General features: G+C 35.8%; 1 protein-coding gene across 5 annotated transcripts in view; it reads left to right on the forward strand.

Moving 5' to 3' along the window:
* DENND4C (DENN domain containing 4C) overlaps positions 1–26,114 on the forward strand; it is a 390,193-nt gene that overhangs the window by 335,381 nt on the left and 28,698 nt on the right. For 4 of the 5 annotated variants that reach the window (XM_064437869.1, XM_064437872.1, XM_064437868.1 and 1 more), the window contains 16 exons: positions 3,800–4,127; positions 8,576–8,828; positions 9,795–9,864; positions 11,063–11,232; positions 12,815–13,056; positions 13,897–13,963; positions 14,635–14,693; positions 16,031–16,175; positions 16,535–16,710; positions 19,988–20,088; positions 21,591–21,809; positions 22,788–22,933; positions 24,032–24,067; positions 24,308–24,438; positions 25,291–25,423; positions 25,890–26,096. In XM_064437869.1, the coding sequence (XP_064293939.1) occupies positions 3,817–4,127; positions 8,576–8,828; positions 9,795–9,864; positions 11,063–11,232; positions 12,815–13,056; positions 13,897–13,963; positions 14,635–14,693; positions 16,031–16,175; positions 16,535–16,710; positions 19,988–20,088; positions 21,591–21,809; positions 22,788–22,933; positions 24,032–24,067; positions 24,308–24,438; positions 25,291–25,423; positions 25,890–26,096 (2,466 nt within the window). In that variant the 5' untranslated portion in view covers positions 3,800–3,816. The remainder of the gene's footprint in view (positions 1–3,799; positions 4,128–8,575; positions 8,829–9,794; positions 9,865–11,062; positions 11,233–12,814; positions 13,057–13,896; positions 13,964–14,634; positions 14,694–16,030; positions 16,176–16,534; positions 16,711–19,987; positions 20,089–21,590; positions 21,810–22,787; positions 22,934–24,031; positions 24,068–24,307; positions 24,439–25,290; positions 25,424–25,889; positions 26,097–26,114) is intronic. The other variant, XM_064437871.1, reaches the window with a different exon arrangement.

Genomic DNA, 26,114 nt, shown 5'->3' on the forward strand with positions numbered 1-26,114 from the left:
AGTTTGACTGGAAACTGAAGTACCTTTGTAGACTTTTAAAAAAAAATCTTTCATGGGACTTGTATGTTGGCTTTTTTTCAATATATCCTGCATTTTCATCACCCAACAGCAAAGTAAAATTTTTTATTTTTAGAATTTATTTGTATTTGGGTTGTGCCCTACAAGGGAATGGGGTGTTACAATAAAAATCCCAATATTTTCTAAATGTTGAGTTTTCCTATTAGTCTTGTTATGTAAAGAAACCTACTTATAGAAAACTGACAGGGGACAATATCTCTTGAAATTATGGTGGGAAAAGTTGCCATGGTAAAACTTAAAATAGAAGGTCTCTTAGAAGAATGTTTGTTCCCCTGTGTATTAAGCGCAGCAGTATGCATACTTATTCTTGTGTGAGGCATCACAAAAAATACTAGTTCAGAAGGCAAGGTATCCTTGGACTAACCAAATTCTGCTGTTCTGTATGTTTTCTGTATCTGCTAATTTATAGTTTGGTGTCTATTTATATTTATAAAGCTATTGCTTTAAAGAAGACAACCATGGCTTAATTAAGAGCTATTACTTTAAGGTCTTTTTTGAGAGGTCCTGTTGCTTTAATCTTTCTAAAATTAGAGAATAAATTCTTGAAGAGCTGAGTTGTAGTGCTTTCTTGAAACCTTAACTTATTCTTGTGGGAAAGGAAGAAAATTGTTTTGAGAGACTCAGAACGTTTTGAAATACTCACAAAATGTTGTGCTGACATATGAGGCTTGTGTGCCAGGTTTCTCAGCTGAATTGTCTGGTGACTGAATTTTGCCTGCCACATATTACACAATGTTTCTGTGAAGTAAAACATAGCCATGGCTAAGAGAAAAACATAAAATCGTAGATATAAGTGTATGCTCCTTAGCAACCAATTGCCACAATTTTATTGATTCCCCACTAGTAAAAATTTGGGAATGGATTCTTTTCATTTGCATTCTAACCTTCCAAATCTTAGTATTTGGTTTTGCAGGTCCTTTTAAATTTTTCTCTCTCTGTTTACCCAGAAAAGCTGAATTTTAACTTTAAAAAGCATCCAAGGATAAGATTAGCACAATTCCAGGAACTACAGCTGTGATTAAAAATACAAATCGCAGTGCGATTTTTGATGTTGTATGCTGTTATTGTTACTGTTTTATTTCCTGCTTTGTGTACTAGAAGTAAATGTGGGCAACGATTTTCACGTTGCATTGAGAGAATGTGATATTGAGCTGCGTGAACATATAGCAGGTAATAAAAGGTTGGATCATTTAACAAAGGTTTTGTTTTGTTTAATTTGTATGATGCTAACTATTTCAGTATTTTTAGCAGCTTTTTCCAGTAATTTGGTTTCACACGTCAAGTGCAAACAGTGCTGCCTAGATTACAAGATATCCTGGTTCAGGACTTTCATTTCTTTTAAGGCGAGCAGGGAGGTGTTGGTTTATTGATTTTGTTATTTATTTTTGTAATTCTGTGAACAAGTCCAAACATCTGAAAGGCAAACTGAAACATCTTATTCTTCACGGTTTTATGATTAATCCAGTGCCAAGTCAGTGCTGCTGCTGAAAGGGGCATACTGCTGCAGCTTTTTTGCTGACACAGTGAATTGTTGGAGAACTGCTTATTGAACACTAAGCAGTCTCTGCCAGGTTAGCGTTAAGCCAGAGCAGTTCCTTGTTCTAGTTTGTTATGTGGTTGCACAAACTATAGTTCTGGACAAAAGTGAAGATGGGAATGAGCAGTGGCAGTATGAGGAGGGACCTTTTAACAGAAGGGTCAAGTTATATGAGATTAAGTTGAAGCCATTACCCCTGTGTTTCATGCTGACTTGTTTACCTGTAAAGGGCTTTATCACTAATTTCATGTTGTTTATGACAGTGAAAAGGGTTAACTGCTGCAAGTTCTGTAGCTGAAAGTGATTCAGTACCCTCATAGGTAGCTATGGTTTTGGTATAATTTTCTTGTTCTTCAGGAAACCTAAGCACTGAACACCTGACAAATTGAATAAACCTCTTATTGTTCCTGTTGATATAACATCCATATATTTTAGGCCTGAAAACTCAGTCTTGAGGGTAGGTGTCCAATAGCTTTCCCATTTTCAGGGGAGCCAAACACTTCTGTCTGTGTCTCTTCCCAGGATCTTTGTTTATGGATTGCCCTGCAAAATCTGTTAGCCAAAATGTTCAGAGAACACTGAAGTGATATTGTGAAAAGCATTGTGGAAAAATATTGGAGAAGAATCTTTTAAAGGGTGTGGGTACTTTTCAGGTTTGAAAGGATTTGAGAAGTTGTCATTTCAGTGTCAGAAAATAAAAAAAATTCAGTGAGTTGGAGTATAGATACACTACAAATTTTCATTAAATTATTTCCTTTCCCCTCCCTACTTTCATCTCATGCTATAGTATCTTGCAATATAGTGGTTGGTGCCTAGATCGCAAAGTCTTATGCTAAGATTTCTTAGTAAGCATGCAGGATGAATAACTGATTTTTCCCTCAGCTGAGTATTCAGAACATTTTTGATAAAAAGATTTACAAGTCTTATAAAGTGTGAAGATGGAAAATACCTTTTTGGTGTAATTTCGGTAAGATAGAGCAGGGTAAGAAAGGAGGAGAAATGAGGTTGCACGGAACAGGATTATACTGTCTCCCCCAAACCACCTTTCTGTTAGCAGAGGCCAACATTTCTACAGTTACCAGACTATGACATTCTAAATACAAGAAACTTTTCAGTTTTGGTGTACTTACAATTTGGTAATACCCATGGACCACCACTGCTTGGTAGGTGGGACCTTGAGCTGTGGCAGTCTTGTTTTCAAAGATGGGAACCAGACTTCCATTCTTGGTTAGTTTTCTAGATGGGATCCCCAGAAATCTGGTGATGGAAGCATGGGGTTCTAAAAGAAGGTGGTCCCTGGCTCCCTGAAAGGGTATAACAGTGTTCAGGTTTATTGCTTGGCAGCTACTGTTTGAATATTTCTCACTGAACTTTTAAAAAGGTAGGTATTTAATGAGATTAAGTACTTGGAATTGTACTTGTGATATTTGAGCATAGTCTGTCAGCTTGTTTTGCTCTTGATAGAAACTTGCATTTCACTGCTTTAAAATCATATGCTTAGTGAACATTGCTGGTGTTGGGACAACTCTTTCCAGATCTGGAATGTGCAGCTGAGCAGTGATGTGTACTGCCTGATCAGTTGACGAAATGTGGGTTTGGATGTGTGATTTTTGTAAATGCTTCCAGATGTTACATTTGCCAGCTGAATGTCTCAAGACTGCACTGTTAGGTTTAGATTATGAAACAAAATGGATGAAATGAGTAGAAGATAAATTAGTGAGTCTATGCTTGGAATTGTTCTCTCAACAAAAAAAAAAAAAGGAGGCAGCATAACTCTGTGTAAATTATTCATTAAGCAATGGCAGGAAAATATAGATGCTTTTAGTTAGGAGTACTTGCATTAATGTATAGCCTGTGAAGAGGCTGAATGGTCTAATTCACCAAGCAATTTTCTGTGTAGCTGCTGTATTAGGACCTTTGAGTTCTTCATCTCACTTAAAATTCCTTGTGCAAAAGCATGACTGTTACAGTGCTAGGACTGAAATCTAATTACCAACAATAGTATCTTTTTGAGCAGCAGAAATCGAAGTTTGTTTTGGAGTTTCCCTAGAATTTTCCTGAAATATCTATATAGGAATTTTTTTATTTGAAAAAATTTCTGTAAATATTTTAAACCCTTATATTTGTTGAGGGAAGGAGTTTAGTTTGAAAGCAGAGTGTTTGACTTATCTTTATTCTCCCCAGGAAGTACTGGCATAACCATGATAGAAGACAAAGGTCCACGAGTGGCTGACTATTTTGTAGTGGCAGGGCTTACTGATACAGATACTGCAACCCTACTGGACCAAGAAATAAGCCGACATGAAACAAAGTCAACTGGTCCAAAGGCTCCGATTACTGACATAGCTGTGATAATTAAATCAGCTGGTGAAACTGTCCCAGAGGGATACACCTGTGTTGAAGCCACCCCTACAGCCCTTCAAGCCAACTTAAACTATGGAAGTCTAAAGAGTCCTGAACTTTTTCTTTGCTACAAGAGAGGCCGGGACAAACCACCTCTTACTGACATCGGGTGAGATTTCTATAACAATTCAGTTTCTCCTTCAATAATGATCAAATCGTACTCTTCATAGATGATGATAAAAACAGATGTGAGAACTTTTTAAAACATCCTGTCTTTGAATCTATATTGTGTATTGTGTGTATCTGTGTAGTATTTTCTTTTCAGAAATAAGTCGAAAAAAGTGTCAGTCTTCTAGTGAACTTGTTCTAAACTGAATGAAAATGTTTTAGCTTAAAAAGGTATGAGATATATAGAGAGAAAGATAGGTGGAGCAAATAAAATATGAAGAATGAAGGTCTGTGCTGCAGTGTTATGAAACGTAAGAGAATAGTACAGAATTAATTTATAATAATGGCAATAGTGTAAATGCAAAAATATAACATGCTTAATCTGAAAGTGATGACTTCAGAAGACAAAAATTACCATTTTGTGGGGTTCACTTTAATGCTTAAGGTAGAAGATACCACTTAAAAATGGTAGGACACTGAAACAAAGATCTTAAAATTATCCACCTACCTAGAACCTTGTAGCCTGCCTTACTGTCAGATCAGAGTATTTGTGAGGTTGCTTACACATTCTGACATGATTGGTTGTAAACACTGGATTATGTAGTCTCTTGGTTACGGTAATCATGCTTGTATTTCAAAACCCATGTTTTTTGACGTCTGAGGCTTACATTCCTAAAGAGTTACTAGTGCTGTGTTTAAAAACCTTAGATATAGCTAATGCAACTTGGCAGGGAAACTGTGAACTAATTTTGTTACTTACAGGACACTGAGTTTAATATAAGTATTCAGGACCAAGATCACAAAATCCCCCAAGATCTTGAGGTGGTGAATATTATAGTCTGTGCTACTAGCATACTGAGGTAATGCTTAATCTGGAATACCAATAAGTAAAATAGGCAAATAGTTGGCTGACTAAGGGCTTTCCTAACAGCGACATTTTTTAAAACTGTTGGTGGAAAACTGTGGCATTTGGGAAGTAGTATTTATTCTATATTTTCTTTTACACAGATCTAATTAGGGTGTCACACCTAACAAATGATGGCAGGCTTTTCTTTCTGACCAATGATGCATATGAATGTTTTCTCCCTGCTGTTCCTGCAGTTTTGCAACTACGTGCAAGATATGGTTAGAGCAACCTTTTTTTGTTTTGTTTTCTCTTGTGGGCAAGAGGTATATGTACAGCCTGAAGGCTAATTTATGTTGCTCTCTATTCTCTTAATTAAAGACCTGAGTGTGAAAGAATATTTTATCTTTGAGCCTTAAATATCCATTAAGTCAGTGGACATGCTGAGTGGATTTGGTAGGTAGAGGAAGAGCATATTCCTTGAAAGGGTCAAGTCCATAGTCTTATGTCAAGGTTGTTAATATATATGTAAAGTCGAGTGATTTATAGTCCTTGTGGTACTGAGTAATGCAAAAATCAGGTAACTTGCATTGTTTAAGTAAAGAAATACTAATTTTCTTTTTAACTAAGATGGGAAATTTTAGTTTGTTTAGTGGTTCTGTGCCAAGGACCCATCTCATTCTGCATACCTGGTTTCTGGATGTACCTGCAGGAGTGTCAACTGAACAAATGTTTTTTCTTTACTAGAGATGTATTTCTAAAATTAAATTGAACTCAAATTTCAAGAACCATAATAGAAACTGGAAGATGTTCTTAACAGCCAGCATCTTCCATTATTCCTTAAGTCCTACCAGTGTGACAACTGCAGTTGGGTGTTTAAAACAGCTTAGGATAATTATGATTAAACTAATCCCTTGTATGTTTAGACAAATAATAATAGTGGTACAGTAGAAATGAAAGATAAGTCAATCTTTTCCCTCTGCTTGACCCAGTGCTTCTCCTCTGACCCTCCTACTGCCTAGTATATTTATGTTAGTTCCTTTATTATGCAATACTTGCATAGTGCCTTCTCCTAAATGAGATAGGATGACTTGTTATAAAGAGTTATTTTGCATAAGGAGTGTGAGAGGCAGAAATGTGGTTGGACTTAGAGAAGTCAAGCTGGAGAGCAGCCCCACATGCTGCAATTTGCAACAGTCTGCCTGTTTTGAAATGGTTTTCCAGAAGCAGAGTTTTCTGTGGTTTAAGGTTTTTAACTCAATAGCTGCAAGAAGGTAGTATCTATCTTTCTGAACTCTGTCATCTGATATATTGAGGTGTACCTTTAAATCAGTAAAAGTGGTCATGAGGTGACTTCCATGTACAATGTGAAACAACCTTACGGAGAGATAACAAGAGCTTTTTGGCCTTTCTTACAAAGAAAGGACCTAACATCTAGAGGAAGCTGTAGGATACATATTGTTAGAAATGAAACTTTATTGAAGTTGATAGACTAATGTAGCAAATAAGGTGTGCTTATGATCAAGGCCAAAGTATAAGCTCATAGAAGCAGGAAACAAGTCTTACCCCGATCAGTATTAATTAATTGAAGGCAGACAGTGGGAAGTTGAAACAAGTAAGAGTAAATTTATTCTCTCAGGGAGGACTTTGTATATACAGGGTGACATGTTAAATATTTCATGCGTCCCTTCTGAATGTTCTTGTCTGAATCATTAAAATCAGTGTTTAATTTGAATGATCCACGGGTGGTGGTTTTCTTCTGATTTGCTTGTTTTCTTGAAGTCAGTACTATGCATGAGGTCAGGAAACGGTGTCGTTTTAATAATACTTCTGCTGGTTTATATGTAGGGGTGAGAGTTGCTTTCATTTTCTTTTTGGTTTTGATGGGAGGTGACCTCACTGTTACAGTCTTGAATGCTGGTCAGCCCCTTAAGCCCTAGAATTATTTGCACAACTGAGAAATTCTTCAGTCTTTAAGCATCTTCCTAAGAATAGGTGTAAACCTATTAAATTGAACTGGAATTCTCTGTTTAATATCAGCTTCCTTCTCAGCTTCTCTGAGAAACCTCTGAGTTTTCCTTCTCACAAGCTGTCAGCTGACCAATGTTTATGGAACAGAAACACACATAGATGTTTGGAATAAATTTAAATTCTTAGATTTTGTTTAGAGTACATGAAATTTAAATAATAATGAACTGAAATTTCCATTGGAAACTGCTCTGTTAATATTATCTTCTGATTAATGTAAGGCAGTGATGTGAAGAGTTCATGTAAACTCTTCATGCACAATGAAGATGTCCTGAGAACTTCTGCCAGTGTAGTTGTTGGTTTTGTGTTTGGGTTTTTTGTGTGTTTTTTTTTGGTGTTTTTTGTTTGTTTGTTTGTTTTTGTTTTTTTTAAACTTTATGAAGTAAGTAACACAATAAAAAGAGCAAAATACATGTTCTTCCAGAAGGTTATTTAGTTTAGAAGTAATTTGAATAGCATGTACAAGAACCAGTAGGTAGTATATGAAAACTAATGTTGCAATTTGGAAGTACTGGTATTAGTCTGGTTTTGAACCTGAGATTACACATTGTTTTAAATGTAGGAAAAATGTGATGATCAAATTCTTTACAACTGAAACTATTATTGAAGGCAAGAATATTGTCCTCCACGAACTAGCTGAATAAATTTATATGGCAGCCTGGTAGCTACATCAGTATACTCCCAACTCATGTAGTTTCATTGCTTTTTATTAAAGTAGTCTAGGACTGTAGTTCATATATATCCTCAATACTACAACAAGGTACATGTTGGTGAAATCAAAATAAACAATAGTATTTGCATATTCCAGTTTAAAGATGGACAGTAGTATTTAAGTAATTTGTGAAGTTTAATGGCATATATTTTTTTTTTTTAAAGTTCTGAGAATTGTTGGATCTGGAAAAAGACCTTTTCATAGCTTAACACGTGACTTTTTGAAGTTTTCAAATACATATTTATCAGTATTCTGTCAAATATTTAAACAAGGGTGTTTTGCGACAGTAAAAGATATATTGCCCGGTTATTTTTTATTTTAAAGTTAAGTTGTGATGGACTACATGTGGAAAGCTGCAGGCCACAAAACAAAATTTTAATGTGTTACCTTTGTCCTAAATCTTGCCATGAATTGTAAAGGTGAAAAGTCATTTGAAGGTGGCAAGTAGTCTGTACCTGCTGCAGAGAATCAAGAAAATGGAACCATTGCTTATTTGGGTGTGGAACGGGAGATAAAGCTTGCCCTATCATAGCATCTGCATTAAAAATAGGCAGTGATGTAGGGTTTGACTTCTACATTTCTTCTCATGGTCAATTCCTTATTAGGAATTTGTGTTTGGGAAAGATTGGAGTGTGAAGTTTTACCTCATTTAGCTGCTGTGAAACTGTGAAGGAGCTTTCTTTTTTTGCTAAGAATATGGTGATCTAAACTAGTGGTCTGGCTAAAAAAAATCCAGGTATCATGTGAACGTTACTGTATGGCCATGTAAGATATAGTCTGCTTTCTAGGAGTACAGTCAGCTTTAGTTATTATTTCTTCAATCTATTTGAATGTGCATAATAGTTTGTTTTCTTCCTGTCTGCAGAGTTCTATATGAAGGGAAGGAACGCATCATTTCAGGCTGCGAGGTGATTCAAGCTACTCCTTACGGTCGTTGCGCTAATGTTAACAACAGTTCAGCTTCTTCTCAACGGATCTTTATCACATATCGAAGGGCTCCTCCAATACGACCTCAAAATTCACTGGCAGTGACAGATATCTGTGTTATTGTTACCAGCAAAGGAGAAACCCCTCCTCATACATTCTGCAAAGTTGATAAGAATTTAAATTGTGGCATGGTGAGTATTTAAAAGCTTCAGTCACTCTCTCTTTTTTTTTAAACCCAACAAACAAAACCCCAAGAAGTAGCTCTTTGAACATTTCTTAGCACTGTTATAATTGTGTTCTATCATGATTCTTGCATCTTATATACCACGTGTGATACTTCAGTTTTGTAGGTTTTATTGCTCTGATTTCCTTTGTTGTTCGGAATTACTTCTTCATACTGGCTACTCACTGCTTCAGTTTGCATATTCATGTCTAGGTGCTGTTTAGGAGTAGTGCAATGTATTGCTTGTTTGTTTTTGGTTTTAATTATTCCTGTCCCCCTGCCTTGGTGATGCTGATACTTGGGATGAATCACAATTGCTTTTTTTCTTAGTCATTAATAATGCCCATGTTACGAAGACATGTAAGAATTATAAATACTGCTTACAGTTTCTTCATGTACTCTTTTTTTTTTTTCAATCAGTTCACTTTTATTTAGTCTGTTTTGCATTTAGTTTACTCAGGCTGAAATAAGTTATTTTTTTCTAATGGTAGATTGTATTTAGACAAACTGCAAAAATACTATGTAAATAAGAAGTTTATGGAAGTATGATGAAAGCTTCAGGTGGTAATATTTAGAATTTCACTTCCGCTGATGAGGTGCCCATAAGAATCTTCTTTTAAATAACCAAGAAAATGTGAAGCTGCAAATGATCTACTTAACTTTTCCCTGTTCTTCTGTCGAAATAAGTCAGAGTAGTGTGGTGGTGTGATTATTTTATTTAAATACTGTAATCTTTAAAAAATGTGAGAAGGGTGAATTCTCAATTTCATGATTAAATGCACTCAGCAGCCAACCAGTCATCTTATTCTGTAACGCTTTTTATTTAAATGTCTGCTTTGTTTGTAAGTGGGAGTGTATTCAAATGCTCATACTTGATTTCTCTGGTGCCTGTTTTTGTCTTTGATGGTTCTAAGATGAAACTTATGTCTTCCAGTGGGGTTCCAGTGTGTACCTTTGTTACAAGAAGTCTGTGCCAGCTTCTAACTCATTAGCATACAAAGCTGGTAAGTAATTTCAGAAGCAGACTGTTTAAACATGCTAAGAGAAGGAATCAAATGCCTTGTTGAAATCAAGTAGTAATTTTAAAAGCCTGAGTCCTGTCTGTCAGAATTCTGTTCCTAGAGCATGTCAGTTGAAAACAAATCCTATAATGTCTTAATAGGAATAGCATTGTTCTGTATTAATTTAGTTCTTAGCATGACAGCTTTGGTAGCTTAGAAGCTTTAGCGGAAAGCTTAGCAAGCAATTCAGATGTAACAAAAGAGTTCAGATTTCTTGTGTTGGTGTTGATGGAGAAGTAGTAATTAAAGATTCCATTCAACCTTAGTCATATTTCTTTTTATGTCTCACAGCTAATGCAACATCTTTCGTTTAATTTGAAAATATGTGTTTCTTCCCTTCAGTTCCACAGCTATTCAGTTGTTTCTTATTTGAGGAAAGTGAAAAATATTCTGAACAATAAGTGGCAAGAAGTCTTTTAATGCATTGCTACAGGTTATTATTTTTTTCTCTGAAGAAGTAAAAAAAAAAAAAGTCAAGAGTTTCTACTGAGCACTAAGTGCCCCAAATTCCTTTGAAAAGAGTAAATTACCAAATAGAAGTGGAAAGCATAGGTACTGAAGTGAGTGTACGATAAAAAAGTTAGATGAACAGCAATAGTAAACCAATGCTTGTGTGCCTGTTTTCTACCAAGAAGATTTAGATGTTTCTTCAGTTTCCAGATTATTTGTTTGAAGTGAACATATTGGCTGATTAGCAGAAAATGTGGACAGTCAGCTAGTTCATCCTATTTTCAATGGAGGTATTGCTGCTGTTCTTATAGTAGATAAATTATCACTTTTTTTGTAGTAATTTCTTTGTAATAAAATCCATTTTAATGGTACATTTAAATAGCACAGGTAATTCCCAACTGGTTTAAAGTAAAAAATCTTCACTAATTGATTTTTACAAGTGTACTGTATCTTGAGCAGTTACTAGAAGGGAGGGAGTGCTTCAGTAATCATATGCAATTTTAAAATGATTGTTAACTTGGATGACTTAGTCTTACTGTCAAATGAGAGACTTTCCTTCTGCAGATGTAATCTGCAGTTATGAAGTCCAGATAACCAACAGACTTTGCTGCATATTGTGGAAAATATACTGCTTACATTATTTAGGGCTTGCAGAGCCAATGTGTTTACTTTTCCTTCTCCCATTCTGAAGGCTTAATTTTCAGATATCCTCAAGAGAACTATGAGTCATTCCCACTGTCAGAATCTGTACCCCTCTTCTGCCTTCCTATGGGGGCTACTATTGAGTGCTGGGACCCTCAAACCAAATACCCACTACCAGTGTTCTCAACATTTGTACTGACCTGCTCTTCTGCAGAAAAGGTATGGCTCCACACTGTGATTGGTTTTTGCTTTTAGTTCAAATGGCTGCCTTGGAGATAAATAGGCATTGTTTCTTCTGTATTTGAGAAATACTACAAAATTAATTGACAAATACTCCCTTATAAAATTTTATTTCTTAAGCCTTCATGTAAGATGGAAGTAAACCAAAGCAAGAAATAGCCGGAAGAGTATGTACTCTTTAGTGCCATGTAAGCTGAATCATACAGTTAACAAAAGCAAAACTCAAAGTGCAAGGATTTCCCTGTTCTTTAAAGTAAGAAATTTCTGGGAATAGAGGTGGAGCCTACATGTTGGAGGTCTTCACTCACCACATGTGTTAGCAATGTTTAAGTTGTTATGGTTTTCTGATGGTTACCTTAAAAGCCACTCCTACATGAACTTGTGTAATTGGGCTCTGTAGGTATCTATGTGCTTGAATAGGAAAACAGTTACCAGAAAACAGCAGTGCAGGGAAGGGAAAAGTATGTGCTGAGAGGTAGCGTGTGAAAGACTCTGAAAAACAGATGAGCTCCTGAGACCAGTGATCCTGCTCAATTCACATGAAGTGATAGATTCAGAACACCATCCATCTGCCAAATCTGTATAAGGCCACCAGCAAACGCTGGTACCAAAAATGTGTTGCATGACTCAGCCCACATGTGAGAAGGCAGTGTCTGCTCTACAGAGACACAGAATACAGGATTATAGGTATACCTGATGAAGCAAGGGAGCCCTTGTTTGGGGTTGGTCTCCCAGCTGTTGCTTCAGCTTGCCAGCTCTGTGTGTATGGGTGAACTGCATGAGGAAGTAATTGATTGTAATGTGTGATCAGCTTTCTGTGATTAATAAACAGCAGTTTGGCTCTATTAATGGTAACAGCCTAACTTCTACTCTGCCTCAGTCCCCCATCAGGGAAATTTATATACCTCTTCATTCCAAACAACGAAAAAAGTCTTTCTCCAATATATTAATACTTCTTTTGCAAGGAGGAATGTAGTAGCAGCCAGTATTTTTCTCAGAGGCAATGTATATTGTTGTGTCCATCTTTCCCTGTTCTCCTTTTGCTAAGCTTGCCAGAATAATTCACTTAATTATGAAATTCTGACAAATAGGGAAGGAAGATTAGGAAAGGTCAGTAGCTGTTTTGCTTGATAAAATGAGTGAAGTCAAAGCTGAAATTTATTGTTTTACTGTGGTAGTGATATGGGAATTTACTGAACATAAGTTTTTCACGAGGGCTGGATTTTGGTGGGGTTTTTTTCAGGTTGTTTTTGACCATAATGGTTAATGGAAAGGGTTTTGTCACAGCATGTAGTTTGGTTCCTTCCATTTCAGTTTACTGAGCATGAATACTTGAGGAAAGTGGAATGAAAAAGAGGAAAAGAGGCACAAGAGTCCAAAGCATTTTGTTTATAAGGATACTTTGCGTCTGTTGTATAAATGAAAAATCATTTCACAAGCTACCAGCAAAAGCACTATAGCATGTGCGCAAACACCAAAGACTTCAGGATGCTTTGAAAGTTCTAACCCAATCTCCCGTTAAATACTGGGTATAGTCAGCTGTTTTTTATTCATCCTTTAGGTTTATGGTGCTGCTATTCAGTTTTATGAGCCTTATCCCCGGGAGCTGCTAACAGAAAAACAACAATTGCATCTGGGTCTCCTGACAGCTGTAGAGAGGAAAGTGGTTACTTCCAAGTCCATCAATTCCAACAAATGCATCTGTCTTCTCTCACACTGGCCTTTCTTTGAAGCATTTCGAAAATTTCTTATGTTCATCTACAAACTCTCTGTCTCTGGACCTCATCCTCTTCCCATTGAAAAGTATGTAAAACATTTTTCAAGTAAATGTGGGAAGGTAGTTATATCAGCTCAAGAAGTCATGTGAATTATACATGTCACACTTAGTTGGTATATTTGCTCCAGCCTAATGCTTGCACTGGGTAGCTTGTGTTGTACTGGTAGAAACTATTGCTGCTTCTTTTTAGTAGTAGTGGTTCTTGCAGTGCCAGGAAAGTGAACAGAATTTTACCGTGGCATTTATGTTAGAATATGTCACCCCTATTTACCTTTCTCATAACTACATCAAGCACAGAAAATGGCTGAGCTGTAAGGTACACCCTAATGTTTGCAGTCCTGCATTTTAGGTTAATAAATATAAGCTCAGGGACTCTGTGCATTAGCAATGAATATCTGTATTTGTTTCCAAGCACTGCAACTAATGCAGCTTTGTGTGTGTGAGAGAGGATGCTTTTAATAGTCCTAAAAGTTTGCTGAAATATGATGTTACCTTCAAAACTGTGTTAGATGTGTGGCAGTGAAGTATATAGTTTCTCTTAGGTAAGCCTCATTAGAAACTCTGTAGAATGGGGTTAGTTAGTTTGCCTGGGATTTTAAATGGCTTGCCTGAATGCCAGTGTGTTCTTATCTTTTGCATACGTATCTGAAGCCGCCAGTATTAATTTTCACACATGAAGTGAGAGTGAATGGAGCTTCTTTGTTTCAGTTTGCATAATAGGCTCTTAAACATATCAAAACAGTAAATAAATCTTAAGAGCCTTTCTAAAACATGGTATCATAGTAATTCCAAAATGCGATTAACGTTATTTTCAGTCCCTGATTAGTCCCTGATGCTGGTTTTCTAATATCTTGTCTGCTTTTCAGGCACATATCCCATTTTATGCACAATATACCTTTCCCTTCACCACAAAGGCCAAGAATTCTTGTGCAGGTAATGCAGAACATTTGCATCCATTTTTAGTTACATTAATAACAAACCATCTTTTCTGCTTTTGAAAGCATTCTTTCTTATTTTAGGCTTTTTACTCAGCTTTAAATACCGATCTGCTGGAAGGGAGATGGGGGGAGAAGGATGGGTTGGTCTTCATTTTCACTGGTATAAACCCAGGGTAATTTAGGAAAGGAAACTATTTCAGAGTTCAGGTGGTGCAGATGGCAGCAGTGTCCTACCTGCACTTTTGAAATGTCTGCTATATATTACACTTTCATTTTATAAGCACCGTTTGCATTACTTCGGGGTGGGGGGTGTTGTTTGTTTTCTGTCTCTCTCTCATTTGTCCACCCACTACTGTGGGTCAAAGGTTAGTCCCCCAGGGTACTGTCTTTTATGCTTCTCTGTTTAATCACCTAGCAGCAGTTACGTGTTCAACACTGAGTCACAAACAATTTCCTGTAACTTCTGAGAATCATTTCAGTGACTAACTCTCTTGACCTAGTGAACACAAGTCCCAAAGATTGTCTCCGATTTGTGTGTCTTGCATGACATTGTGACTCGGTGTGCCAGGCAGTTTATGAAGCTATGGATATAAATTTATATTGGAGTATTATACTGTATTAACTTTGGAGTTGTCCATATTAATCATGCACTACTTTATCTTTCAGCTTTCTGCTCATGATGCATTAATATTGTCTCAGCCAGTTTCTACACCATTGCCATTAAGGTATCACTATTAATGCTTTAAATGTATGCTACTTGAAAAATTCAGAGGCAAATAGGAATGAGTCATAGAAGGAAGCCAAACATTATGCAATATTATTAGATGTTATAAACAGAAAGCTCAGTGTACATTTATAATACTACACAGTATTGTCTTTTTGACATAGACCTGTCCCCTGTGGAAGAATAATATCACTAATTATCATGAAATAAAGATGAATTACCAGGTTATTGTAGGAGCTCTGAAGAAAAACAAAAAGCAGGCTGTGAGGAAAAAAAAATATGTATTTAAATATCTTTTAAAATATGTTTTACACAAGAACCTATGTAGGAAGCAAAAATTTTTTTGATAGCATAGACTTTTTGATCTTATTTTTAACCCTTTTTGATTCAAGAGAAATAGTTACGTCAAGCAGTTATGTGAAATCAGTGAACGCACAAGTGTGCAGACATTTTGGAAATTCAAATTTATACCTAAAAATTTGTATCTGTGCTTGAAGGTTTATGCTGTCTCTGGATATTGCCTACATCTTTAGGGCTGGAGCTCCCTATGATTGTTATGTTGGGTTTTGTTTGGATTGTTTTGTTGATTTTTGGTTTGTTTTTCAGTTGAAAAACAGAATATTGTCCCTTTCTTAATATTTTCCCCCTTAAACATTATCATACAATATTCTGTATTAAGAGGAATGCTGTGTTTGATCACGTCTGTTACACAGCCTCTTAAGTGAAAAATTGCAACTAGCCACCAAACTGCAAAGTAGCATGTAAGCACTTTTCTGAGGACAGTTTTTACACCTCTTACAGATGTCATTACAATTCCTAAATGTGTACAGTCCAAATAAATGAAATGGAGTCTGAACTATAGAAGCTAAAAGCATGTTGTTAGCAGAATGATGGATTGATTTTACTTGACTAGTATTAGAATTTGATACTGTCATTCTAAGATCAGATGGATACTCCAGTTTACTATTTTTGTCTGAGGTAACCCATCATATGAAACTACTGGTGTTGTTTGTGCTTAGATTAGTTGTTAACCAGTTAGATCTGTTTTACAGTTATGAAGACAAGATGCCTGTGCATATATGAGAGAGCACACCATAAACAACAAAAACTCAGCCGTAGGATGATATAGCATACATTTCTGTAGCAACAGCATTTGAATTTAAGTTTCTTTGAGGTGCTAGCAATTAGATGGATAGGTAGATATTTGATGTGTGGTCATATTAGTACCATTCATCTAGTTGGTCTAAAACAGTTGTCAGAAGTTCGATAGCAGTAACTTTTTTTTTTTTAACCCTCTTAATGTTCTTATTCTCTTTCCCCTCCCCACCCATCCTTTAGTGGAGCAAACTTTCGCACTCTGCTCATGAATCTTGGACCGGAAAACTGTGCCACTCTGTTACTCTTTGTATTACTAGAAGGCAAGATCCTCCTCCATTCTCTTAGACCAGCTGTGTTGACAGGAGTTGCTGAAGCTGTAGTAGCTGTAAGTGTAAAGTGTTCTGTACAGCAGTGAGAGAAATCAGTTCAAACTTCACAGTTGTTGCAAGGCTTATTTAAGTTAAAATGATTGATGCACTAAATAATCATTTTTCTCAGCAATAGCATTTAGTTAAAGTGCCCTAGAATGTCTTGTTATTATAACTATTATAATGATCAACACGTTTGCATAGATAACTGAGATGTGCTGTAAATAAGCGTTCAAACTGGAAGGCTCTTTTCTGACAGTGTTAAAAGGCTTTTAGCAATTTCAGTTCAACTTGCTGCGTATAACTTATTGGTTTTTATTGTACAGTATCTGTTGTTGTGTTTTAATACATTGCTTTCACTTAATTTTTCCTTCAGATGATATTTCCATTTCAGTGGCAATGCCCGTATATCCCCCTCTGTCCTTTGTCTCTGGCCACCGTACTCAGTGCACCTGTTCCATTTATTGTTGGAGTTGACTCACGATACTTTGATCTGTATGATCCACCACAGGATATTGTGTGCATTGACTTAGACACAAACATGGTGTACATGTAAGTTCTATGGAGTTTTTGCAATTATCTGTAGATGGAGAGGTTGCTGAAATGGTCAGGAGATAAAACTATTAAACATTGTTTTTTTCAAAGTGGTTCATTTCTTACTGTCCTCTGTTCTTTTTCTCATTTCTAATGCTTCATAGCAAATGACAACTTACTAAGTCAAGGATCAAGGCTTGGGACTGCCTATAAAAATGTGGTGCAGATATTGCTATAAATTTAGTAACAATGGTAATGTGTTCTGGTTTGTTTTTCCACTTCTAGTACTGCATATTAGGGATATAGGACAAAAGCTAAAAAAAGGGAAGAAGAGCTGTTTTGTTGATATTTCATTTTTTCCCCTGTCCCACCATTTCTTATATTTTCACCTTGACATACCACTTTTACATTTGTTTTGCCTATGTTCAATGACTATTGGTGTGAACATGAGCACTTCAGGACCCTTCAAGACAGCTTTTGATGTTTCTTGTGCTTGGGGCACTTTATGTTACTGTTAATAGAGAATTTTTTTCCTAAGTTACAGGGACCAAATTTTTATTGAGGTCAGTCAAGCGAAATTTGGTGTCTTGGCTACATTCAGTCTAAAATAGTTTCACTTAATTATTATGTTTTTAATCCTTTTCTTAAATTGAAAGTGTTGCATGAACAGTTTCTTCACGCCTTCTTCAGGAGAGGCTAATTCAGGGTAACTTAGTTTTTCTGTAATATATCTAAATAAGAGTACAAATAACAGTTGAAAATTCCGTTGTTTCAGGTGTTTAATTCAGTAGCTTCATGAATTACCTTTCAATTTTTGATTAATTAGATCATAAATAGAAAAAGGCATCTAAGTTCATTCAAGATGAGGGTGAACATCACTAAATTAAGTGCACATCTTTTGTCTGTTAAAATATAGTTTTACTTCATTTCATGGCACTTTTTAGCTCTTGACTTTTGTTTTTATTAACTTGAGTTTGAATTAGTAATTTGATCTCTGGGTCAGTTGAATGCTTTCTTTATTTTCATTGTGTCAAAAGGACCCTTCCTCTACTGAAGCAAATGGTTCCTTTGCCTTACCGAAATGCTATGTTTTATTAGTAGCATCAAAGGAAATAGTAAACAATGGAGCAGACTGTGTTTTTTTTTTTATTTGTTCTTTTCTCCTTCCCCTAGATCCCCATTAAAAACACTGAAAAAAGTTTTTTCATCACTGTATATCAAAGTATAATGCCACAAAAAAATAATTATAATAGGTGTTGTGAAAGAAGAATGTATTGAAGAAAATCAAGGAAGATAACCTGTTACATGAAGATATTAGCAATGAAAAATACCTGAATGTTTTTGTTCATAAGTAGAATGGAAGTTGAAGATTGGTTGTAGATAAATCAAGGAGACAGAAACAGAGGATTTAGCAGGGGGATAAGGATGTTGAGAGTCTGTTGGGATGACTGCTGGAAAGGCCAAGTACCAGCCTTACTTTGGTTACTGAACTAAAAATCTATGAGTGGCTGACCTCTTATGGGTCACTCAGCTGGAAAGATTTTTGCACCTTTTCTTTTACAGTCTTGTAAGTCCATTTCTCTTTCAATAGTCAACTGATAGTTTTGGTTTTTTTACTGCCTGTTTTGCATATATCTCATCTTACCACTTACTTGACTTCCGGAGTAACTTGATATCATTTAACATTTGTCTTTAGTAAATGTGAGATGTTGGTACCTGCATTATAAAACTTTTTTAACCTGGAAATGAGAATATTTTTCAATTCTGGAGATGTGTAGGTAAAACCAAATCTCCATAAGGGACTTTGTGTTAAGATCATACGGAATTCTAAAATACTACGTTATTAGTGAGTAAAGATTAATGTTCCATTTTATTTTATCTGCATCTGTTTCCGCCCCTCTTTATTTCAGTGGCAATGCTGCTCTTTTGTTATTGTTGTTGTTGTTGTAAAAGCATTTAACAGCACTCTTGCTAACTCTGAAAGACTGCATAATACAAGAATAACATTTGAAGAATTTAGTATTTTCTAGTCTATCAGTCTGCCTGTGTAGTATCTTTTTAGAGCAAGTTTGCGGCTATCTTATGATAGCAAAAAGTTCCCTGATGGCCTTTTATTCATTCAGCATCTTCCTTAATGCCTTCTTTTTGGATGTTTTCAATGATCTCTGTGAAAGTAACACTGAAAGCTGGTTAAAGTAAAGTAGTCTTTTAAGGGCAAAGATTTGAGAGTTTGTTTTATTTTTATAGCAGGATTTTTTCCCTTGCTTTTTTGGAACAGTACCACTTATATTCTTTATAGGCATGCCATTATGGTGGGGAAAAAAGGGGCAAAGGCATCTGTAAGAGTGCATTTTTTTTTCTTAACTCCTGAAACTTTGGCTTCCTTCCTAAGATAGTTCTGTGTTGATGCCAACTGAGCAAATAATAATTGAACAAACTTTTCACTGATGCAAAGCACAAAGCAAGATAGTAACAACTGATTAGGTTGTGTGGTCACAATGTTTGTTGTGCTCCCTGTTACAGCAATTCTTCCTCACCTTCTGCCTTCTAGAAAGAGGCACAGGATTTCTCAGGATTTACTCCCTACTCTCTCTCTCCAGCCCTGACTGCTTAAACAAGGTCTGGCATTGTACCCAGTGTCCTTCTAACAAAGATGAGCATCCCTTTAGGCCGATTTACACCACTGCTTAATCACCTAATTTTCAAATGGTGAACTGAATTCCCAGTCTTCCTAGTCACGGCTAGCGTGTGCCTAAAGCTGGAACTGAGTTGCCATAAACATGTTACAGTGTACCGTATGACCATAAAGCTACCAGACTGGTCTTCCAGCATTTTGCAGCAATAAGTTCATGTTGTTTTCCAAACTGCCTTTATTTCTATCAGTAGCGGTATGGCAGGTTTATGGTAGTGTAGACTTTGCATAGTAACTGCATACAGATTAGTGTGCTTAAATTGTATTAGCAAGACTGATAAAAATTCTGAATGGGAAATCAGCTAAGTGAAACTTCAACTAAAAAGTCTAAATCAAATCTTAATGCAGATCCTCCTTACAGACTGCAAACTCTACTCACAGCTCAATTTATACTGTTCTCTATCTGAGGAGATGAAATTCTGAGTTATGTCACTCCCATTTTTTTATTTTTGACAAATAGCACCAGTGAAAAGATTTCTTTTCAAAATAATTTCCTTTTTTTAGTTACTATGTTCTGAAAAAGAAACAACTTAGGGCTGTGGAAGCTACTCTTTTTAAACGGTCTGTATTTTATATATCCTTCTCCTTTTCCCTGTGTTTTAGATCAGATGATAAGAAGAGCACCAACTGGAAGCAGTTTCCTAAGAAGCCATGTAAAAATCTGCTCAGCACCTTAAAGAAACTGCACCCACAGCTGGCAGCAGGTGAAATATATAAAATAAAATGGGAAGGGGTAAGAACAGAAAATGCCTAAAGCAGGGGAAAGTAAATATTCAAAGAAAACTACTAAATTTTTTAATACACACATACAAGTCATAAATTAGAGTTAGTATATAAATGTAAGGACTTCCTTCTGTTGTATGTGCTGTGCATTATTCTTCTAGACTTCTATTTTCTTTGCTGTGACTTATTAAAATTTGACCTTTTTTTTTTAGCCTTTAAGCCTTTATTCATGACTAAATTATATTTAAAGAAAGATTCAGCTAAAACATGTTTGGATCTTGACCTAAAACAATAATATTCACAGTTCTGATCAAAAGTAATACAGGTAATGGGGATATGAGGCTGATGTTGTTGAATATCTCAGCCATTGTGCAAATACTGCTGAATATCTCAGATAATTACTTTTCTACAAAAATAATCGAGTAGCTAAATTTTGACAAACTATTTTGTCAAAAGAAAGCAAAACTGGCCATCTTCAGCCTAATGGCTTGGACAGGTAAGACCAAAGCTGTAGCTGACCTAACAGTTTTCAGGTATTGCTTCTTTCTGACTCTAGATAAGCTCTTTAAAGTAATGGTTCAGGGTGTCTGAGGTTGTATCATTGTGGAGAAAGATACAATGATGGCTGTATAGGTATACAAGATATACAAAATCTGTCACTTATGGAAACAGAAAAATACATTAATTAAGAAGTAGGTGTTCTTGCCCCAGTTTTCTTTTTTTTTTTCTTTTTTCTTTTTTTTCCCCCAGATAGCTTTTACTTCATTAGAAAACCTCAGCTTTTCTTTTGGTTTTATCAGCAGGGTATGTCATGCAATCTGTCTAATGTAGAACTACTTTCTAATTTAACTTGAGCAGAACCAGTGGTCTTTTTTAGGTAGATAGTTTTCTATCTTGGCAATGTTATAATAGGTATGCTATAATATTTACTTATACTTCTATGTAAATATTTATATTACAATAATTGATATTTTTGTTAAAATAAAAAGCATGGAACTATAACTTTCAGCAGTACCTGCTACTGTTTTTTTTAAGAGTCCAAAAGTAAACTCTGAATGTCATCTACTTGTTTTTATCCTTTGGTGCACTAAAACGTTAGAATTTTGATTAGAAAAATAGTTTTAGGTCCTTTCTTTCTGGATGTGCAATCTTCAGAACAGGGAAAACACGGTCCTTTGTGTTGATACATTACTGAAAGCCTACATTCAGTTCGGCAGGTGGTGACATGAACTCAGCTGAGATTCTCCTCGTTGTTTCATGTTCCAGAGGGCTGGATGAGTTAGAAAAACACATAATCAACTCGTGAGGTAACATATGGGCCAGATCAAATTGGAAAATAATCACAGGATTTCTAGCATTTGCCACTTCTGAATATGGACAAGTAGAAAAAAAAGAAAAAAAATTGAAATCAGCATCTTGCAGAAGTTACCTGTTTGAGTGCATTTAATTTTAATATAGGATTGTATGTGTTGCTTATTGCTAGTTCACAGGAAAACTCAAGAAGGCTCTGCAGTGGAGATGACTCCTATTGAGGCAGATTTCTCCTGGCAGAAGAAGATGATAGAACTCGAGATGGAGATCCAGGAAGCTTTTCTGCGTTTCATGGCATCTATTTTAAAGGGATACAGAACATTCCTCAAGCCAATCACACAGGCACCTTCAAATAAAGCAACTGCTGCTGATTCCTTGTTTGATCATCAAGGTGAGGGTGAGGCAAAGCAGCTGCTGGTACTATTAGCAGCGTTACAACTTTAGGATTGAGGAGCTGCTTAACTTCAAAAGGTCAAAGTTCCCTTTGATTGTACAGTGCTTAGCAATATTTAAAATTGAAATTGTTAAACCATTCAAAGGTGATAAGAACACAGTTATATGCATACAGAACTGCAGTTTTGCAATAGCTCTGGTATTGCTGTCTTTCAATAGCTTGATGCCCTCTCTGTGTGATATATTCCATGAGGGCAGCTCTTGGGAATGAAATTTCTCAATTTGTACAGAGCAAAAATGCCGGAAGCACAGTTTTGACAAACAAAGTAAAGTTCTTGATGTAAATGGGAAGGTAATAGAGAATGGGGCAGAGATCAGAAACATAATGGAACAATGGTTAGCAAAAGCCATCTCATTTTCCTCATCTTATCACCTTAACTTTTCAGATCTGTTCATGAGTTGAATGATATATAGAATATGACAGGTGATTTGTTTTGTATGTGGTTTTGGGGTAGGGTTTTTTTGTTTGCTTGTTTGGTGGTGTTGATTTTTTTTTTAATTACTGGAGGAGAGAGTTGAGAAGGAATTTTTAGTCAAAGGTTTGGAAAGTCTTGATTATTTTCAGGCCCGTCACCTCTTAGGGTAACATAATTTTTATTTTACCCTTGTTTTTACTGTTAGATACTTCTGCTTTTGTATGAGGTCATCATCTCCTTTTTCTTGCACGAACACAGTGAGCAGATTACATGGGGGTGATTGCTTACCAAGTATTGTTAACTATGGTGAAAAATAATTATTTAAAAAAACCCTGTTATTTCTATCTTCCAAATGCAAATAGTGATAAGTAGTAGTTTTTCCTGATAAAGTCCCTACTTTATGTAATAGCACTTTAAATGTTTTATGTTGACACTTTATACGTTAATTTCTTTTGGAACTCATAACTGGTATTTAGTTGTGTATTCCTTTTTATAACCAGGATTTTTAAAAAGCAGAGACCGTGCCTATACAAAGTTCTACACACACCTCACCAAAACGCAGATATTCAGCCGCTTTATTGAAGAGTGCAGTTTTGTGAGTGACAAGGATACTGGCTTGGCATTTTTTGATGACTGCATAGAAAAGGTGAAAAACATGTAGCAATACTATTAAATTATATGTTTCTGTTCATTTTGTGTTATTGTCCAGGTTTTTAGTTGTAAAGGTAGATAGCCTCTGCAGCAAGTATTTTGAGGGATTGGAATTCTTGGTGGTTATTGCTTGGTCATTTTCTTCCTTTATCTTCTTCCATGGTCATCACTTTCTGCATTGGTACAGGAAACTTCCATTAAAGCCCTGTAGTATGTCAGGCTATAAGATGAGAAATACCAGTAGCAGACACCTTAGCACAATGCCATCTGTGTCTTCACTTTAAATGTTAATCACCCCACCTCTAATGTGGAATTATCTACCAGTGGTCATCTGCTTGTTGCTTTTTTTCACAGAATTTAAACTTAAAACACAAAAACATGCCTAGTGCTCCACTTGTCAAAACTGATTTATGCAGATAAGCTCCCCTTTCATTGCCTGTATTTTATATGAGAAAGATTGCAGTAAGCCATGCCTGTTTTTTGAAACAAAGTCTCTTCAGCATGGTTCTGGTCTAGATGGGTTATTGAGTTTATAGCTTCATATGTAAAATGCCAAGTTCAAAATATAAAAATTAAGTGTTAGACAATTATGTGTATTTTTAATACACATTTTTTAAATATGACCTTCATTTTCATACCAAGTTCTTACAGAATAAGTCTTTGATTCAATATTGATTCTGATCAATTTAACACTTGTAAACAGATGACAAAGTAAGTGTTTAAAAGTTTTTTAGCCTTTATTTTTCTTTCTGCTGAGTATGGGGTATGCATCTAGAGTATACTTTGTTTACTGTTGTTAATAATTTGATATTATTGCAATCTTTCAATTAAACTAAATGAAAGCACTTTCTTTTGACAGATTTAGGTTTTTGTATTTAGTAGATAATGTCAACAGCCTAAAGCGTGCTGATTACTGCATTTCCTTACTTTCAGCAAAGGAAGTATTTGAAGAGATTAATTGCTTCTACAGTAATATGAAATTTACTGTTTCTTATATAATATTTCAGCACTGCTTTAACAGAAATATTTAGGATTTTTTTTGAGTTGAGAAGAAACTCTCAAATATAAAAAAATTTCTTTTCTTTTTTCCCAGCTCTTTCCAGATAAAGGAACAGAAAAAGGAGAGAAGGTACTTTGTCCTTCAAAACATTTAGAGATATCTGATAGTGAAATAAAAATGGAAAGGCAAGGCTGTGGACTTGATATTTGAGTAATAAGAACAAATAAAATTATTTTATATATATTATATATAATAAAATACAGTATATATTAAATATATTTTTACATATACTAACATAACTAACGTTTAAAAGGATATTGCATCATACAGCCAAACTCTGTACTTAGAGAGTACAAACTCTCTTTTCAGGTTGATGTAGATTCTGTTGAAGATGCACGGTTGATTGAGCTTGATGATTCACAAAAAAGTGAACACACAGTGTTTATAATGCCACCAGAACCTCCCACTGATGACGGACAGGACCGAGCGCCAAAGTACAGGTACAAGTCAAACAGTCACATGTAGTGAAACTAGAATGCTTCTGACGTTAATCAGTGCAGATGTTCCACCTTGGTGCAAGACTTGCCTTAATATAATGTTCAGAAGAATCTTTAAAAAGCATTCAAACTGCCCAGATTCTGGTAAGTTTCTGAAGCTCTAGAAGTCAGTGTTTGTGTGTGTGTATGTTTGAGGGAACGTGGATTTTGGTTTTAAGTTTTCAGTAACTTCTTGCCAACTTTATAATGATACTCCTCTACATGTATTCAGTGTCTTTCTTCCTGTTTGAGCCATTTATGTGTATTTTGTAGCAACTGCAGTGCACTTTGTTTCCCAGTGGGAATGACAGGGGGTGGGTAATGGATCTGCCCAGTACTATTGATCTGCAGCTGATGAACCAAAAGAACAAAACACCCACTCCTCTTTTCAGCCTTCTGTAACTCAGTGTTTTTCAGCCCTGTGCAGAAAGTGTGGAGTTTAAGACACTCTGGGCATGAATTTTTTTTCCCCTGTCTCTCTTGGAGATCACAACGGTTCAGTTTCCATCTGCTGTCCTTGTTAATCATCATCTGTCCTTCCCTGACCTTCATGGTATGGATGGCAGTCTGGTTCTTCTTGCCATTGTCTATGGAGATTTAATGTCTAAGGCATCTTCTTGTGATATCTTTGTGAATAAGACTAAAAGGACCTTGCTATCTTCTTCCCCCCCACCCCCTCTCCCTGTTTCTTTATTTTCCTGTTTGTCAGGTTTTTGCACACAAATTGTCTTTGTATGCCTTTCCTGCTATCAGCAGGTATGTGAAAAGCTTTTCTTTTCTTTTCTGTTTTTTTTTTTTTTTAAATCATCTATATAGCTATAAAAACTTCCCACGACTAGATTTCAAGCTCTTTGACAGGCCACAGGATCTCAAGCTGTCCTTCAGCAGACACCCAGCTGGAAGCAGCATTTCACATAGTCCAGCACTCATGGCAAAGAGGACAAAACAGGTCAGATGAGTCTCACCGTAATCACCGTGTGATCACTGAAAGATACAAAGTTTTTTTATAAAACCACCACTCCCTACTTATAGTATAAGTTGATGTTGTTAGAGGTTAGGTCTGTGTAACTATTGAGAATCAACACTTGCGAAAGAAAGAAATAGAAGGCAACAACTAAACAAATTAGCATCTGAGATTACAGTTTATTGACAAACCCATTTTTAAGCTTTAGACTGTAATATAATAGAAAAGGAAATGAATGGGGAAGGAAAGAAAAAAAAGAGGATTAATTCTGATGGTAGTTTTTCCTTGCAGAGAGCCTTAATAAGAGAGTGATAAGAAGGAAGCTTCAGTTGAATGTTTTTCAGTTTTATTAAATGCTTAGTTAAGAAGCCAGTATCTGAGTTAATAATGGCTTCTAGATTCAGGATGTTACATCTTTTGTCTGCTTTTTGCTTTTGTTTCACCCTTACAGGAGATAAAAACAGCCCATAAATTAGCCAAGAAGTATTACGTAAGCCCCCCACAGTGGGCTAAGTGTCTCTTCAGTCATAGTTACAGCCTATGGTTTATTTGTCTGCCAGCCTACATCAGAGTTGCACATCCCAAGGTCAAAGCACTGCAGCAGGCGTATGATGTTCTAATTAAAATGAGGAAAACTGATGTGGAACCACTAGATGAGGCAAGTGTGAATAAAAAA

The sequence above is a fragment of the Phalacrocorax carbo genome, chromosome Z, assembly GCF_963921805.1.
Source record: "Phalacrocorax carbo chromosome Z, bPhaCar2.1, whole genome shotgun sequence".
Classification (NCBI taxonomy): domain Eukaryota; kingdom Metazoa; phylum Chordata; class Aves; order Suliformes; family Phalacrocoracidae; genus Phalacrocorax; species Phalacrocorax carbo.